This window comes from Notolabrus celidotus, chromosome 5 (genome assembly GCF_009762535.1).
Source record: "Notolabrus celidotus isolate fNotCel1 chromosome 5, fNotCel1.pri, whole genome shotgun sequence".
Lineage (NCBI taxonomy): Eukaryota > Metazoa > Chordata > Actinopteri > Labriformes > Labridae > Notolabrus > Notolabrus celidotus.
In genome coordinates, this window is record NC_048276.1 from 35305836 (window position 1) to 35321284 (window position 15449).

A 15449-nucleotide genomic window follows, 5' to 3' on the forward strand; every position below is an offset into this window, starting at 1 on the left:
TGCAGTAATACCCTCAGAAGAGAATAAACCTCCACATTAAGAAGATATGTTTGGCTCCAGACTGCTGTTTTCCATGATGCTGAGTGCTATAATACTACTGATGCTCTGTTAGGGCCGTACGTCACATGATGGCAGTTATTGTGTTGCCATCGACTTTAATCACGAGCCAGCTGCTGCAGTTATAAAATGGACAAGCTAAGCAAAGAGGTAACAGAATCACTTCTTTTCTACATTGTGTGCAGGTATTAGTCGAGAGGTCGTGACGTGGAGGCACATCTAAGTTCAGAGAATCTTAAAGTGTCCAGGGTTCAATGTTCAGACACAAGCAGCAGCTGTACCGCTGTCACCTGCGGGGTGTTTGTAGCTCGGGGCTCAGACCTGTCAGGTCTGTCTGTGACGGGTCTCGATGAGAAACACTGTATAGCTTTACAGCAGTTGTAACCATTGTTCTGTTTAAGTAATAGGTGTTTCTTGAGAGCTTAACATGGCTTTATTGGATTGGAGTGTCCTGGTCTCCCAGTTGTGTGTGCGCAGGGGGCGGGGCTTACCAAAAAGCGTAGCTAATCCTTTTGGTTTCATTTCACATGATTAAGCGTGAGGACTTGTACACCTTGTCGGTGAGTAACTGTATACTGTCAGTGCTGATGTTTCAAACAAGAATGTTGGTTAATTTTGAGTTGTGTTTGTGCTTATATTGCAGGTTTACAACCTAATTAAGAGTCCAAATAACTTCTAACCAGCAAGTGTCGGTAGGCAAGTGTGCGTTTAATGTGTACCAGTGTGCAATAAACGTAAAAAGAAGGAGACTAGAGTTGTGTCCGCCGTAACTACAATAGGTAGATTAGTACAAATCTGGACAAACCCTATGTCGTGCCTTCGTATCCAGCGGGAGAGCCTCCCACTCCGTGGATGCTGGCTCAGGCACGACCCTGTATTTTTAGACGAGATTTGTTGCCAACCGACCGCAGTCATGCAATAACTGATCATGCAAGCTAAAAACACCCCCCGGGTGACAGCGGTACGGCTGCTGGGAATCATCACACCACCTACACGCTATATGGCACAGTGCTTCCACATCACACACACCTAGCATAGAGCACAAACAGGCGGTTAGCATCAACAAATAATAGGCTAATTAACGTGTAGGGCTAACGTGGTGTCGCATTGTCCTCTTGGGGGCGACGTCACGTCACACATGACAACAGACCAGCATGTCACACACGCAAGCACATCAGGGAGAGCAGTTATTATAGTTTTACATTTGACTGTTTTATTTCTCTCCATTGAATCAATCTGTTGAGTTAGATTTATGTTAATTGTGACATATATATGATTACAATTTCAAACATTTACAAGCACTTAGACCCAAAATTCAAGCATTTTTCAAACCTTGAAACACATCATTAAAATGCAAGCATTTTCAAGGATTTCAAGCACCAGTACGAACCCTGAGTGTCTTCATCAGAGGGAGTCTATGTTATTTAAGAGCCTGACAAACGTAATGGTTATTTGTTTCTCTTCCTTCCATTGTCTGGTTTGTTATCCTGTTGACAGCGTGGGTTAAATGAATTGGTTGTCAGCACTGTTTATAGTCTTCTATCAATTAAAAGTAATACTAGCCCTCCGTCTGATTGTTTCGCTTGCATATGGAAGGTACAATACACATTTATTATCTCTTTCCTTCATTGTGGGATTAAGTGGCATTGTTCTGTGTGTGTGTGTGTTGAATTAGGGGATGATCTGTCATATTGTGCTGATGAGGAGGGAAAGAGTGGAGGAGAGGTGATGAGAAAAATAGAATATGTGGGAGGATGAATGTTGAATCCCTGCAAAGAACAGCAGTGCATTTGTACTTTTAGGGGTCGGCTGCTGTTGCACAAAAGACCTCCTATTGGCCCTGACTACCACTAAAAAGATAATAGACTGCGGCCCCCGAGGAGAGTGTGCAGCACAAAATGTTGCTTTTCAAGGAAAATCTTTCTTTCACACTGACATAGAAATGGCAGGAAAGAAAAAGATTATGGACAGTGGCGCACACAGGGGAGAGAGACAGGACACTAAAGAAAGGGAAGCAGAACACTCAGTACCTGAAAGGTGTTTGGAGGATTATAAAAATGTGATAGAATAATACACCCTATTTGTTAGAGCTTGGAATCTAAATATCTGTTCATTTTATTTGGTAGTGAAACAGAAATTTAATCATTTCCCCATGTCAGCTTCCAAACCCTGCCAAGCACTCAAAGAGCCATGTGTTGGGGCTCAATAGATTTTTTTAAAGTGCACTATACTGTTCCCCTAATGGGTAACTGATAAAAAAAACCTCAATCCCACTTTGATAGATTCATTTGGCAGTGGGGCTTCGATTTGTGCGGCACACTGCTGGCAAATGAAATCAACTGGCAGAGTGTATTATGGCCATACGAGTGTGCTACCTTCAATCTATGTACACAGTAATAATGGAAGGCCCCTGACAGCTGAAAGCAAAGAGAGGACATCTGGCAGAAACTGTAAGTGGGTTGTTCTAACCTGAAAATATTGGCACTGCAGACGTGAGGTTTGCTTTGTCAGGTGGAGCCCACACATCTCGACACAAGTCCTGTTCATCGGGGACTGAAAAGACTCGCCAACGCCGTACAGCGGTTTCTAGTAATCGCAGAGAATGTCAGCAAAATAATTTTCCTTTTATTTCATGGAAGCTCTATGTTGAATGTGATTTCCTCTGGACTTTAACTTCTATGAAATCAGATTTATCTCACCCCGTCATGAAGTATGGAGGTGTTCGCAAAGGACTCAGAGTCTATTATGTTCGACCATGAAGGACGAGTTCATGACGACTATTAGATGTGTTTGAGAGCCAATGAAAGGAAGCAAGTAGACTTTGATTTCATTGACCATACAGTTTCCAAGGTCATGAATGAAAACTGTTAATTTTGAGTTAGCAGTCACAAGAGGAAAAATCAATGTGCATTAAAAGTTGTAAGATTAGAGAGACAGCAGATATCTTAAACTCAGTCTGCCCATGACACTGATGGCCTGTGTTTCAATGAATGTTAGTCTTAAGGTTTAAGAAAACAAAAAATCTTTATTCTTCCTCAGTTTGGGGGTCTGATTTTCTCAGCATTTCACACTCAAGTTGCTTCTTTCTTAAGAATGAAGTAAGCAACAGAATATTAAGTGCATCGAGCAAGGATGCCTTTTTGCAGAAAATTATGAAAATGTTTCTTGCTAAAAAAATGAAAAGTACTAAAAAATCTGATTTGTGCAACATGCAGAAGTCAAAGCTTCTTTTTTGTTATCAAACCCTCTCACCAAAAATTGTACGGCCATGATTACCGTTTTGGGTAACACTTTACAATAAGGGTCCCTTAATTAGCGTTAGTAAATGCATTATTAAGCATTAATTAACAGTTTAATAATAGTTTAATAACCGTTACAATGTATTACCTAACATTAACTAACACATAAGTTAATGCATTAATAAGCAGTTAATTAATGTCCACTGCTCAGAGTTAATTGATACATTATTAAGCATTAATAAAAGTTACAAAACTTAATTAGTTAACCATTAGTGAATGCTTTCTGGACCCTTATTGTAAAGTGTAACACATGCATCACTTAGGTAACACATTATAAATGCTAAACTGCCTCATAAGCATAAGCATAAGCGTGTGCATCACTTTTAAGTGTCCTCTGGAAACACTTCTGTTGTGTTGCTGTCTATTTGCAGCGCTTTTTTTAATGTGTAGTGCTGTTGTCTTTGCATCACGTTTTCTAAATGCTGCGCATGTGTTGTCAAATTGATGAAGATGTTTTCTTAATTTTCTTGTGTTTTGTCTTTTTGCATGTGTTTTCTTAAGTTGCAGTGCTGTGAGCTCTCAGGGCCACCGTACTTCTCTGTGCCAGTTGAGATGTTATCTGTGATTATCTGTTTTATTCTAAATAAAATGTGTTAATTCTTTATATGTGTTGCTTCAACTACATTTCAACTCATTTTGCTTCAGCGTATGTGTTACCTAAGAGATACATGTGTTACACTTTACAATAAGGGTCCAAAAAGCATTCACTAATGCTTAATTATGGTTAAGTAATGCTTATGAGGCAGTTTAGCATTTATAATGTGTTACTTAAGTGATGCATGTGTTACACTTTACAATAAGGGTCCAGAAAGCATTCACTAATGGTTAACTAATTAAGTTTTGTAACTTTTATTAATGCTTAATAATGTATTAATTAACTCTGAGCAGTGGACATTAATTAACTGCTTATTAATGCACTAACTAATGTGTTAGTTAATGTTAGGTAATACATTATAACGATTATTAAACTATTATTAAACTGTTAATTAATGCTTAATAATGCATTAACTAACGCTAATTAAGGGACCCTTATTGTAAAGTGTTACCCAGTTTTGTTTTTGGACCGCATGCCTCACATTAAGCGGGACATCAGTCACATGTCTTTTCTGTATTTCTAAGGTCATAGTTTCCATATTTACTCCATGGATGCACAGAGAAAGTCAACCACACGGGCTCAATCACTACCTTGTTTCCTGGTTTAGACAGCGTTTGCTGTTCTGGCTCCACGACGGTGGAACGATCTGAGGACAGCTACGTCAGTATCTTCTTTTAAATAACACAAAACACATATTTTCATCCAAAAGCCGTCCTGTAATATTATGTTTTATCCATGATGCTGCATTTATTTTTAATTTACTTTTATTAATGTTTTTCTTTTATTCACTCATTGTTTTTATTTGTTTTACTGATTTTAACTGTTGTTAATGTTTTTAGTAGTTTCTGTTTTACTCTTTCACTCAGCTGTTCCTCTTAAATTGTCTTGCTAGCTCTATATGTCTCCCCCTCATGCTTTGTTTATCATTGTGGGTTTTTATCATGTAAAGCACTTCGTAACATCTGTTTTTATAAGTGCTATATAAATAAACTGTATTATAATTATTATAATTATAATTATTTGTATTATTATTATTATTATTAGAAGACCTACAACCATTAACTAGCTGTCACACTTGGAATACAAGTCGCTTATTGCAGGACAGTGTAAGGATCTTCATGAGCTTGCAATTAGTCACATTATATTTGCAAATATTTGATGCTAATGAATGAAAGTATTTCCACATTTACATTTTTTTCCCAGCAATATTTCTCTTTTCACACTAGAAGTATAAATGTCACTATCTTTTATTCATTATCTAGTTAAATCTATGGGAGTAATCTAAAGTAAATGCACGTGATTAGAGCTTTTATTTACCTATAAAGTAACTGTATTATCCTCAGCGGGGGCATTAGAAATAATCAGCAGAGATCTTAGTGTGAATCAGGGGGGATAGCTATAATCAGCCCGGGCCTGTGAGGGCTCCGCACTCCTTGATCTGAGGCAAAGGAGCTATCAATCAGCCTGCATGGATACGTATTCTCTTTAATCCAATCAGATGGCATAATCAAGCACAATGCCTGTGATTTCTGCCAGCCTCGTGAGATTTGTTCCAATTGAGCGGTCTGTCAGAGAGGCTTTGATTGCATTTGGAGCTCAGGCTGATGTCTGAGTCGAGGCATTGAGTGATGTTTTCTGTCTGCTCCCTTTGGAGATTTATACTCACAATAGCCCCCAGTTGTGCTCCTGAAAGAGCCAGATCAAATTTGCTTATTTCAAAAAAGAGTCTAATTTTCAAGTGCTCCCGTTGACTTATTGTTCATCTCCACTGCTGCACCTCGACGTACCACAATTATCACACAGAATCCAGCGTCCATGAATCTTCTTTTACATCCTTTTGTGAAATGTGTAAGTATTAGCTTTTCCCATCGTGCCAGTTCAGGTGATATCACACTGTTTGCATGTGTAACCAAATAATTTATAGTTTGCAGTTCGGTGGAGGAAACCAAATCCTTTCCACAGCGTGTTTCTGAGCACCGGGCCTGCTGTGCAACCCTGCTGTGACAGGATTTGGGGGAACAAAGCAGTGAATGAACGCTGCCGACAGTCACCAGGTTGCTGAGAGAGGTAGTACTCATGACAACCCAAGCAACGGGAGCGACGCTAGGACTTGTTCTACTTTTTCTGCACTCAATCTAAACCTCTGTATACACCCAAACACGTCTGAGGAGAACAAAAACTTGTGGAGGCACGGCATTATGTGCAGAGGACTGCTGTAACAAATCACAATTCATGATGATGATGCATACTATCTACTTTACATGAAGTCTATTTCTATCCACCATGTTTCCTTCTTATTAAACAGTAATTAATGACAGTTGAGTGTTTCTATTTTTGCATCAATAAGGCATTGTATATGTCAACGTTTGTAACCGAACCATGGGCTGTGCTGCTGAAAAATATCAGCTGTTCAAGGTGGAGGCTCACACATCCACAAAGATACAACCTTAAATGCAATGCTCTTGGTGGATTAATGTGGGGTCAGACTGAGTCTTATCCTGTCTTGGTGTTGGGTCTCTGTTCATAATTTGACATAGAGTGGTCTAGACCTGCTCTGTTTGTAAAAGAGTCTTGAGATAACGTTTGTTGTGATTTGGCGCTACACAAATAAAGATTGATTGATTGAACTGTTTGGGTGAATTTATTTAGAAAGAGCGACATCCATGGGGAAACGTACTAACACTTGACTAACTCATAACTTGTAACTCATCGATCAATTGTCAGACTTCTTGTGTTTTGAAGTCTGGCTTTGCTTCACTGCAGAGTAACGAAAAAGGATACCACCCAAAATACTGAACCATTCTTGAGCAGTGCAAACTACTAAAAAACAACTAGCTTGTTTTTGTTGTCTAAATCTGAGTCTTGATGACTGAAATATGAAGAGTAAGCATAACCTGACCAAGCTTTCATTCCACTTTAATGCTCTTTGTTCTATACTAAAGAATCTACAGTTTGTGAATTAATCTTTGTGTGATTTTTTACCCTTTAAATCAAGGGTTCCCAAACTTTTCAGCCCATGACCCCCAAAATATAGGTCCCAAAGGCTCCCCCCACTGTCCCTCAAAGTGATTAAATGTGGCTTCATACTTAATTTAGCTGGTCTGTGGATAATTAGCCTACCTACATTCACATGTAGTTGTGTTTCTTGTAATGCTGAGAATTAGCTTTCTGCTACTGATCATTTTGTTAATTAACTGTTAACTAACCATTTCTCTTACACTAACCTTAGGAGTCACCTAGCATTTATATAACTGGATGACTAACGATAAAAATTGTATTTCCAAAGTTTTATTTCAAATTTGACTCATTATTTTTACAATAATGAGTAAAATATTACATTTTAGATTACTTAAAAAATAAGTTTTGGAAGGCATTTCGTCCCCCCCCTCCCTGACCCCCCTAGGGGTCCCGACCCCCACTTTGGGAACCCCTGCTTTAAATGCCGAGAAAGATTTGTATTTAGCCGTCAAAGCTTATTTTAAAGCTGATCACACTGTCTGACATTAACGCCGTGGGAAATCAACATACATATATGAATATGTATGTTCCACTGAGGCATGATGATGATGATGATGATGGATGTTTATGGAGTGATTTGAGACTGTTCGGGGAACCATGGAGCACATAAACACACAGCATGAACGTGAAGTAAACAGGTTGTGTGAGGGTGATACTGTACCTGGATTGCCTTCGGGGTAGGACATGGTGGTGGTGATGATGGTGGAGGTGGTGGTGGCTGTGGTGGGTATAGGGGTAGTGGTGGGAGCATCTGGATGAAAGGACAAATACATGACAAACACAAGGAGGGAAACAAATGAGTATACGAGCCATGGAGATAAATAAAGTCAGCGTGAAACGATGGTATCACGAGTGAATATATGACCAGCAGCTTAATGTGTGAAAGAGTTAAAGCTCTGCTGTCGGCTGCTGATGTATCGGCTGTGGCAGTGCATTAAATACAGTACACACAACGATGACACAAACTGGTCTCACGCCGCCTCAGCTGATCAAAGATCTTGTTGGGATCTCTTCTCCTTTATGTCTCCTCACAGCCTACACACCGTGACATGAAACACTGACAATGGGAGCCAGCACACGGTTGTTAGAAGTGATTAAATGTCTAATGAGTAACACATGCTGCTGTTGTACTTATGCTGTCATTGTTATGCGGCAAGCTTTCTTGACAAACAAACGTGTCTGTGCATCCGAAATATCTCTGAGGAGAGGAGAACAAAGTCTGTGAGGATGAAGGCAGCTAAAATAAAATCAAAATTAATAGAAAAATCCAAAAATTATGACAGATTTGATGTTTGTGCACGAAACAAAAGATTAGAAATGATGCATAAATTAAACGGACAGCTTCAAACAGTGTTGTGTAGTACACAGAGTTCAGCCAGAGACCGTTTTCCCTCCCACGGTGTTCCCCTTTTTACTTCATTAGCCGGGTTAGACTCCCCACCCTGACAATGACCAGGGGGAGATATCAAAAGTGACATTTCCCCTGTTGAAGTAGCATGGCCGCGCTGATATGAAGCCACTGACAGCGCTGCTTGCTTAGAGACCTCCCATGCTGCTCTGATTGCCTGGAAAAAAAAACCCTGCCGGGGTTATTACAAGGTGGCGGGAAAATAAGTAATTTGTGGCTGTTGATAAGGAGGAAGGCTGGTGGACACTTAATGAAATAAGGTGTTATAAGGAGGTGAGGAAAGGAAATGTGTACGGACAGAAGAGGCAGAGAGGGAAATCAAGAAGACAGAAGAGCTGTGATTTTAGCAGTTAGAAGAGCTCTCTCTGTTCTTTTCAATTTGGAGTTAATCAAAATCTCTCTTTCTTTAGGAACCTTAGTTTTACTCTGAAAGAAAACAAAGACGGAGCAACACATCTGCTATCAAATGGTATCGACGACACCTTCTGCTACCAAGCTTTTATCAGTCTGTTTGTTTTTAAAGAACAGAGCCACAATAGACAGCATATATTTGAACATGGTTTATAGTAAGCTGGGGTGAATTTCAATACATTCCTTCCTATTATTTATTTATTTAACACATTATTTCTAACAAGGAGACATTAAAGCAAATCCTCTGTGACAGGAATCTGAGCATGATTTGGTGAAATTAAAAAAAATCCAATTCAAGATTTCTTTCAGTGAAGCAGTCAGCTGATCAGTCAGTAAGAAAGAAAGTCTGAGAAAAAACAAATAAACAAGGATGACTTTTCAAGCCCAAAGATCAGTTTGAAGCTGGTGAAGATGACTTTAAGCAGTACGATGTCATCACTGCTCTGGACATGGACGCCATGAGGAGCACGATCTACACATGGTTTGGAGAACCCGGTGAAGTTTGAGAAATCTCATGGTGTTAAGATCGTCCCAAAGTCTGACAATAAGGAGGTGGTGGAGACTCACTTCGGACCCCCCCGGCCTGTTTGATGGTCAAGTCTGGCCCATGTATTTGAAACATAAAAACAACCTTTAGTTAGCCCTACAGACAAGTCTAATGTAGCTCATTGCAAACAGGGCTTCAGATGTGCTGCTTTAAGTCTGGAACGCAGACACAGTCACTGTGTTCTGAGCTTCATCTGAGGAAAAGAAAAAAAAGCTTTTAAGAGAGGAAGTCTGAACATCGCTGTTTTTATTTTTTATTTAGGATTAATGAAGGAGGGAATTCAAACAAAAGCTCTTTTCTTCTCTTTCTTTCTGATTTGTCTCTTTTTTGTTCCCTTCCATCCTTATTTCCTTCCTTTTTCAATATTTTGTCCTTCCTTTCGTCTGTCCTTAATTTTGTCCTGCCTTTCATCTTCCACCCCCCCACCCCCATTTTTTTTAATGATCCTTCCTTCCTTAATTCACCCTTTCTTCTGTCCTTCCTTTCTTCTTCAATTTTTGTCCTAATTTTTTATCTTGTTTTTCCTTCCATCCTTTCTTCTTCTCTTTCTCCCTCCCTAACTCTCTTTATTTAAATGTATTCAACATCTTGAACATCATCAGAGTTTATTTGCAAAAACAGATAACTCACTTTAAAATGTTTTGTTCTATTACTAGCTTAAGGTATTATCAAACAACTGAGGTTGCTTTGCCAAAGTCAAAATGATATTACTAATTAGAGGAATCTAAAAAAATTAACTAAAAAGAAATATGTTTTGTTGTTTAATTATAAAAACAGAGTTATCTGTTTTTCCTCTGAACATCATCTCTTTTTCTTTCCTCTGTATTTGTTGTAACCTGTGATTGTGCCCTCTCATATCAACAAAGTCTATCTTGACTTATCTTTGCTTTTAGACTCAAAGTCAATAATTGATTATCTGTTGGCTTGATATAAATCTTTGTATTAAATGAGTGTTGTGTCTGATGGCTTCATATAGTCCACGGTGTGGATGATTTGGGTGCTATAATGATTGAATGTCCCCTGGATGGGACTGCTCTGTCTTCCCTGTATTAAAGGGAGTTGCACCATGGCTAATTTTCAGCATTTACAGTAACAAGCTGCATTTATTGTCACTTTGTTTCTGAATGTGCACAGCAAATTGAAAATGAGCACATCTTGGAGTTGCATTAAAGAGATAATAAAAGTCATCCTGCTGTTTGTAATGTCCCTCCCGAGGGTACAGTGGTTGTTTATCAGACAAAAGTAGTCTTCCCCGAGGGCACAAGTTGTTCATAGTTACTTCACAAATCTGTTCGCCATTGTGTGTTTAGAAAATCATCTATTTTTTGCACTTGAGGGAGAATGTATCAAGTAATTCAAACACAAGGCAGTGAGGACCGTGTAGCCCCTCAGAACTCTGCCTGAGGCAAATTTAAAAATGCAAATGAAAGCCTTCAGGTGATCTGGATCTGTATTCAACACTTCACCGATGTTCGATATGTTTTTAATCCATCAACAATCTTCTTCCTTTAAAGGCAACCTTGACAATTCAAAAGGCAGCAGAGACCAGTGTGCAGACAAAGGCGGGGAGAAATTATCCGCTGGGAAGTGGGCTGGCAGATAAAGCTGGAGCTGATGAGTTTCACACATGCTTGAGAGCCACAATACTCCAGCTCGGGGGTGTTGCAGTCTAATTGGTTTTATCCCATCATGAACCGTGAGGGTCCAGCAGATGTTTGGGATCATCTGTGTCAACAACTCATTAAAAACTTAGCACAAATAAATAAATAAACAATGATTAAAAGAGAGACATGGTGTGATTGTCTGAATGTACTCGACATTCCCCTTTTTTTGTGGCTAGCTGGTGCACTGTATCAAAGAACATCAGAGCTCATTGACTTTCAAATGTGACAGGCAGAATGTGTTATTTTTTCTCCTGCTGAGTCATCGGGCCTTGTTTACTGATGAGGCTTATGAATCAGTGTTTTCTGGTCTGAACAAACAGAGCAGGACCACGGGAAGCAGCCAGACACAGCCTGACAGGAATCCTTCCAGCTAAAGCAGGTGAGTTAAAGAACTCCACGTGGGCGTAGGAGGAGAGGAACACCCCGCATTTACAACTGTGTTAGTAATCACCAAAACAATACGCTGTAAGAAGCAGCAGCACAGAGAACTGGGTGATGCATGGTTTGTAATAAAGCATGCACCACATGATAACAAGGAGGGGGAAACTAATGATTCATTGATTTTAAAGTGTTACCAAAACTCTTAATGTACCATGTGGTGTGTCAGCCGGCGTTTTTCAACCACAGGAACTTTACCCCTGAACTACGTGTGTTTCGACCGGTGGACCCAGGGTCTAAATTTAGCTCAGGGGTAGATAATCTCCACCCAGAAAAGCCCCTAATAGGGGGGTAGTACTTTTCAAAGGTCCCGGGACTTTTGGGGGGACAGGCCTAAAATGCTGAACGTGTCTGATTGGTAGATTAGCCGCAGTGTTTTTATTTCGCCCGCCATCCACAATAACATCACACACATCTGTGATTCTCTTGATTTCTCTTTCTTTCATTAGTTTTTATTTGTTCTATCTTTTTTGTATGTGTGTGTACTTTTCAAAAGAAGAAGCTGTGATTCTCTTGATTTAGCAGCTTGTAACAGTCGTCTTCTCTCAGCCCACCGTGAATGCGTCTCTCCCGGTGTTATGGTTTTAAAAGTGACCCTGTAAACTGGAGACCTTCAGCTGAACGTGTCAGTGTTTGTGGAGTTTACACAGCTGTTGAAACACAGAGGGAGTTCCTGGGAATGCAAACTAGTTTAGTTTTTATTAAGATTTCAAAATATCCTCATCAGATATTTAATTATCGTCTAAAGACGTTTATGAGGGATGCATCTGGCTGAGAGTCTCCAGTTAACAGGGTCGCTGTTTAAACCAAAACACCAGTCAATCTCTGCCATGGCTTTTTGAGTTCAAAAGGATTTTAAAGCCGTGTTGAAACGTCTTTGCTACTCGCGCTTATCTCCTCTCATGTGTTGATTCAGTGAATCCATCTGTGATGAAATATAGCACCATCTAAAACAGCACCAGCTGAGTCTCTTCATGCTAACAGGCTAACTGTTGTGTTGCTCATAATGATACCTGCCTGTCCGTCTGATTCTATGGTGTCATCTGTGATGAATGGCATTCCTCTTTGTTTTACTGCCCTCTACTGGTCTGATGGTGTAGTGCATTTACTTTTTTTTCTCCATACGTCACTGGCCGGATTTTCACAATCTACCCAGGACTTCAGCCCGCGGTCGAAATGCAGACAACAATGGGGGCACAGGAACCTTGTAGTTGAGGCTAAAGTAGTTCTGGGGGCTAAAGACCTTGGAACTCTTGGACAAAATGCACCTTATGTGACTGAGATGAGAGCAGATATGTTATAGGGTGGGGTAATACAGGTAGTATGCAGTGTGTAGTATTGGGTGGTGGTATTTCTAAAAGCTTTATGGTTTACTATTTCATCAGAACATCTATTCTGCCCCTTCAGTTTTTCCTGCCTGTTTGGTGCTTTTCTGTGTACGTTGTCCTTGACTTCGCATATTTCTCGTTGGCCTCTTCAAGAGATGTCCTTGTTCTTTGTATAATCCGAGCCCTTGAAGCTTTAACACTCTTGTCGTGATTGTGGGCTTTACGTATAAACTTGACATTGACATGAAGTGACTTCTGTTGATGCCAACAATGTGAGAGTACAAAATACAATCTTATGGAAGTGTTTAAGTCTTGCTCTTGTCTTTCCCTTTTCAAGAGAAACACTATGGAGGGAGAGTTATAATGAAAAAAAAATGTATATACAGTTTGTACTTCAATGTGTCATGAGTTGATGATTAGTTCAGTTTCTTCTTGTGCTTCCTGCCTTGGTTCCTCACCGTATTTATTCTGTATTAGTTATCCTTTTGGTCCCTTGTGTGTTTAGTGATCCATGTCTCTTGTTGTATTTTCTTGTGTTTTCTGAGTCTAGTCTTGTGTTTCCTGTTTTAGTTTGTAGTTCTGAATCCCTGTGTCTCCAGTTTAGTTACTTTCTGTCCTTCTGTGTTTCCCTCCTTTACTGATTCCCCTCTTTAGTCTCACCTGTGTCCTGTGTCCACACCTGTGGACAGTTTAGTTACTTTCTGTCCTTGTGTGTTTCCCTCCTTTACTGATTCCCCTCATTAGTCTCACCTGTGTCCACACCTGTGTTGATTACTCTGTGTATTTGGTTCCTCTGTTCCCCCTTTCCTGTGTTGGATCATTGAATGTCTTTCTTGTGTTCCCTTATCCCAGCTTTTATAGTGTTTTCTTTTGAATTAAGTTTGTGGACATTTTAGTAAGTTTGTTTGTACCTTTTTTTCTTTTATCATTAAATCTTTATTGTCTGCACATGGGTCCTCCTCAGTTTTTCCCTATCCAGACACAATGACTGTATATATATATATATATATATATATATGTATGTATGTATGTATATTTAAAACCATTGTTTTCTGTCAGTGTCTGTTGTGGTTGCACCTTGAATAAAGCCCTTCAGGGAACTGCCCCTCAGCTTTGTCTGTTTTTGGTTGTAAAACTACCTTTTTTCAACAAATGAAGGATTAAAAATAAATAATAATAATTTACTTTTGCATAATATTATCCTCCAATATATGCTTCTAGTTAAAAAAAAAAGCAATGTAACACTTGTGATTGAGGTGTGCAGGATATAAGCAAAGCAGTGGTCTGGTCCTGCTGGAGGTTTCTGCCTGTTAAAGGAAGTTTGTCCTTGCCACTGTAACTTGCTAAATGCTGCAAAGTGCTCTGCTCATGGTGGATTAAGATGAGATCAGACTGAGTCCTGTCTGTAAGATGGGACTGGATCTTATCCTGTCTTGATTTTGGGTCTTTGTTAATAATAGAACATAGAGTATGGTCTAGACCTGCTCTGTTTGGATACAGAACATTTGTTGGGATTTGGTGCTATATAAATAAATAAAGATTGATTGATTGATGTGGGATGAATATTAAAATCTAAACATATGTGGGCTGTATTTGGTTAAAATATCCGATAGTTATAAAACTTTTGCCAACTCAGTGTAATTAAATAACCAGGAACATTTGACACTGTGACGTAGTTTGCAGATGATTGACATGATCTTGAGTCATAAAAATGTCCTTAAATTACCATCCTAATATCATAATGACACACAGCAGAGAAATATCTTAAATATCTAGTATTCATAACAGACTGACGGGATTCAAAACATAACCTCCTCGTAAATTTGTTTTGATGGCAATTTTCCTTCCACTCAAGTGCAATTTCAGCAAACTAAAGCCGCCTGCTGCATGAAAAGGATGTTTCGGTACACTCTGCACCTCTGAAAAAAGATGCGTTGAATGCCACTTAAAGGCCTAACAGCGACTGTGTGGAGAAACTCCTATGAGCTTCACTGGAGGAGAAGCGCAAAGTAAATGTAAGTAGGAAAACGGCTGAGAGCAAGACGGTCACTAAACATGTTGCTCCTGTGCAATAAAAGCCGGGGCTGGTAAAGTTGCAGTGAGGAAGAGGGCTCAGTTATTGGGTGAGCGGCCGCCTGTAAACAACATAAAAACCCCTGGACGCTGGGTCTCACTCCACTGCAGAGGGGAACACCCTGATGGTTGTGTTTTCTTACCCTGTGAAGTGAGAGCTGCAGTGAGAGTTAGAGCAGTACAGACTGCATTGTTTTCTCTGTTAACATTGTTAGTGTCAACCACTCCAGCAGTGCTCTCCATCACTTAGGGTCACAATACTCTGCAATCAAATGTATTAGAGGAGATGCCGGCCCTGGCTGCATTTGTTCTGGCTGTCAAGCAGGGGGAGTGTTGGGGGTGGAGGCACCTTGCGGACTTTGTCATTCAATTACACAGCTCTAATGTACAGTTTGGGAGCTGGTGTTGATATTGTGGCTGTTTTATAAACTCTGAAACATGGTGCTATTTGTCAGGCCGTTGCAGGGACTTCTTTGTTATTAGTGTCTGTCCCTCTTTGCTGGCTGCAGTAGATGAATGCTCCTGCAAGAGCCTGGGATCGAATCAACTTTTCAGAACCAGGACTAGTGTCTCCATTTTTATGAAACTCATTAATTCACTTGAGATATCCA

At 39.8% G+C, this 15449-nt stretch overlaps 1 protein-coding gene across 1 annotated transcript in view; it reads right to left on the bottom strand.

Moving 5' to 3' along the window:
* Positions 1–15449, bottom strand: part of cadm1a (cell adhesion molecule 1a) — a 727233-nt gene that overhangs the window by 48147 nt on the left and 663637 nt on the right. The window contains exon 9 of the mRNA XM_034684397.1: positions 7631–7720. Within this exon, the coding sequence (XP_034540288.1) occupies positions 7631–7720 (90 nt within the window). The remainder of the gene's footprint in view (positions 1–7630; positions 7721–15449) is intronic.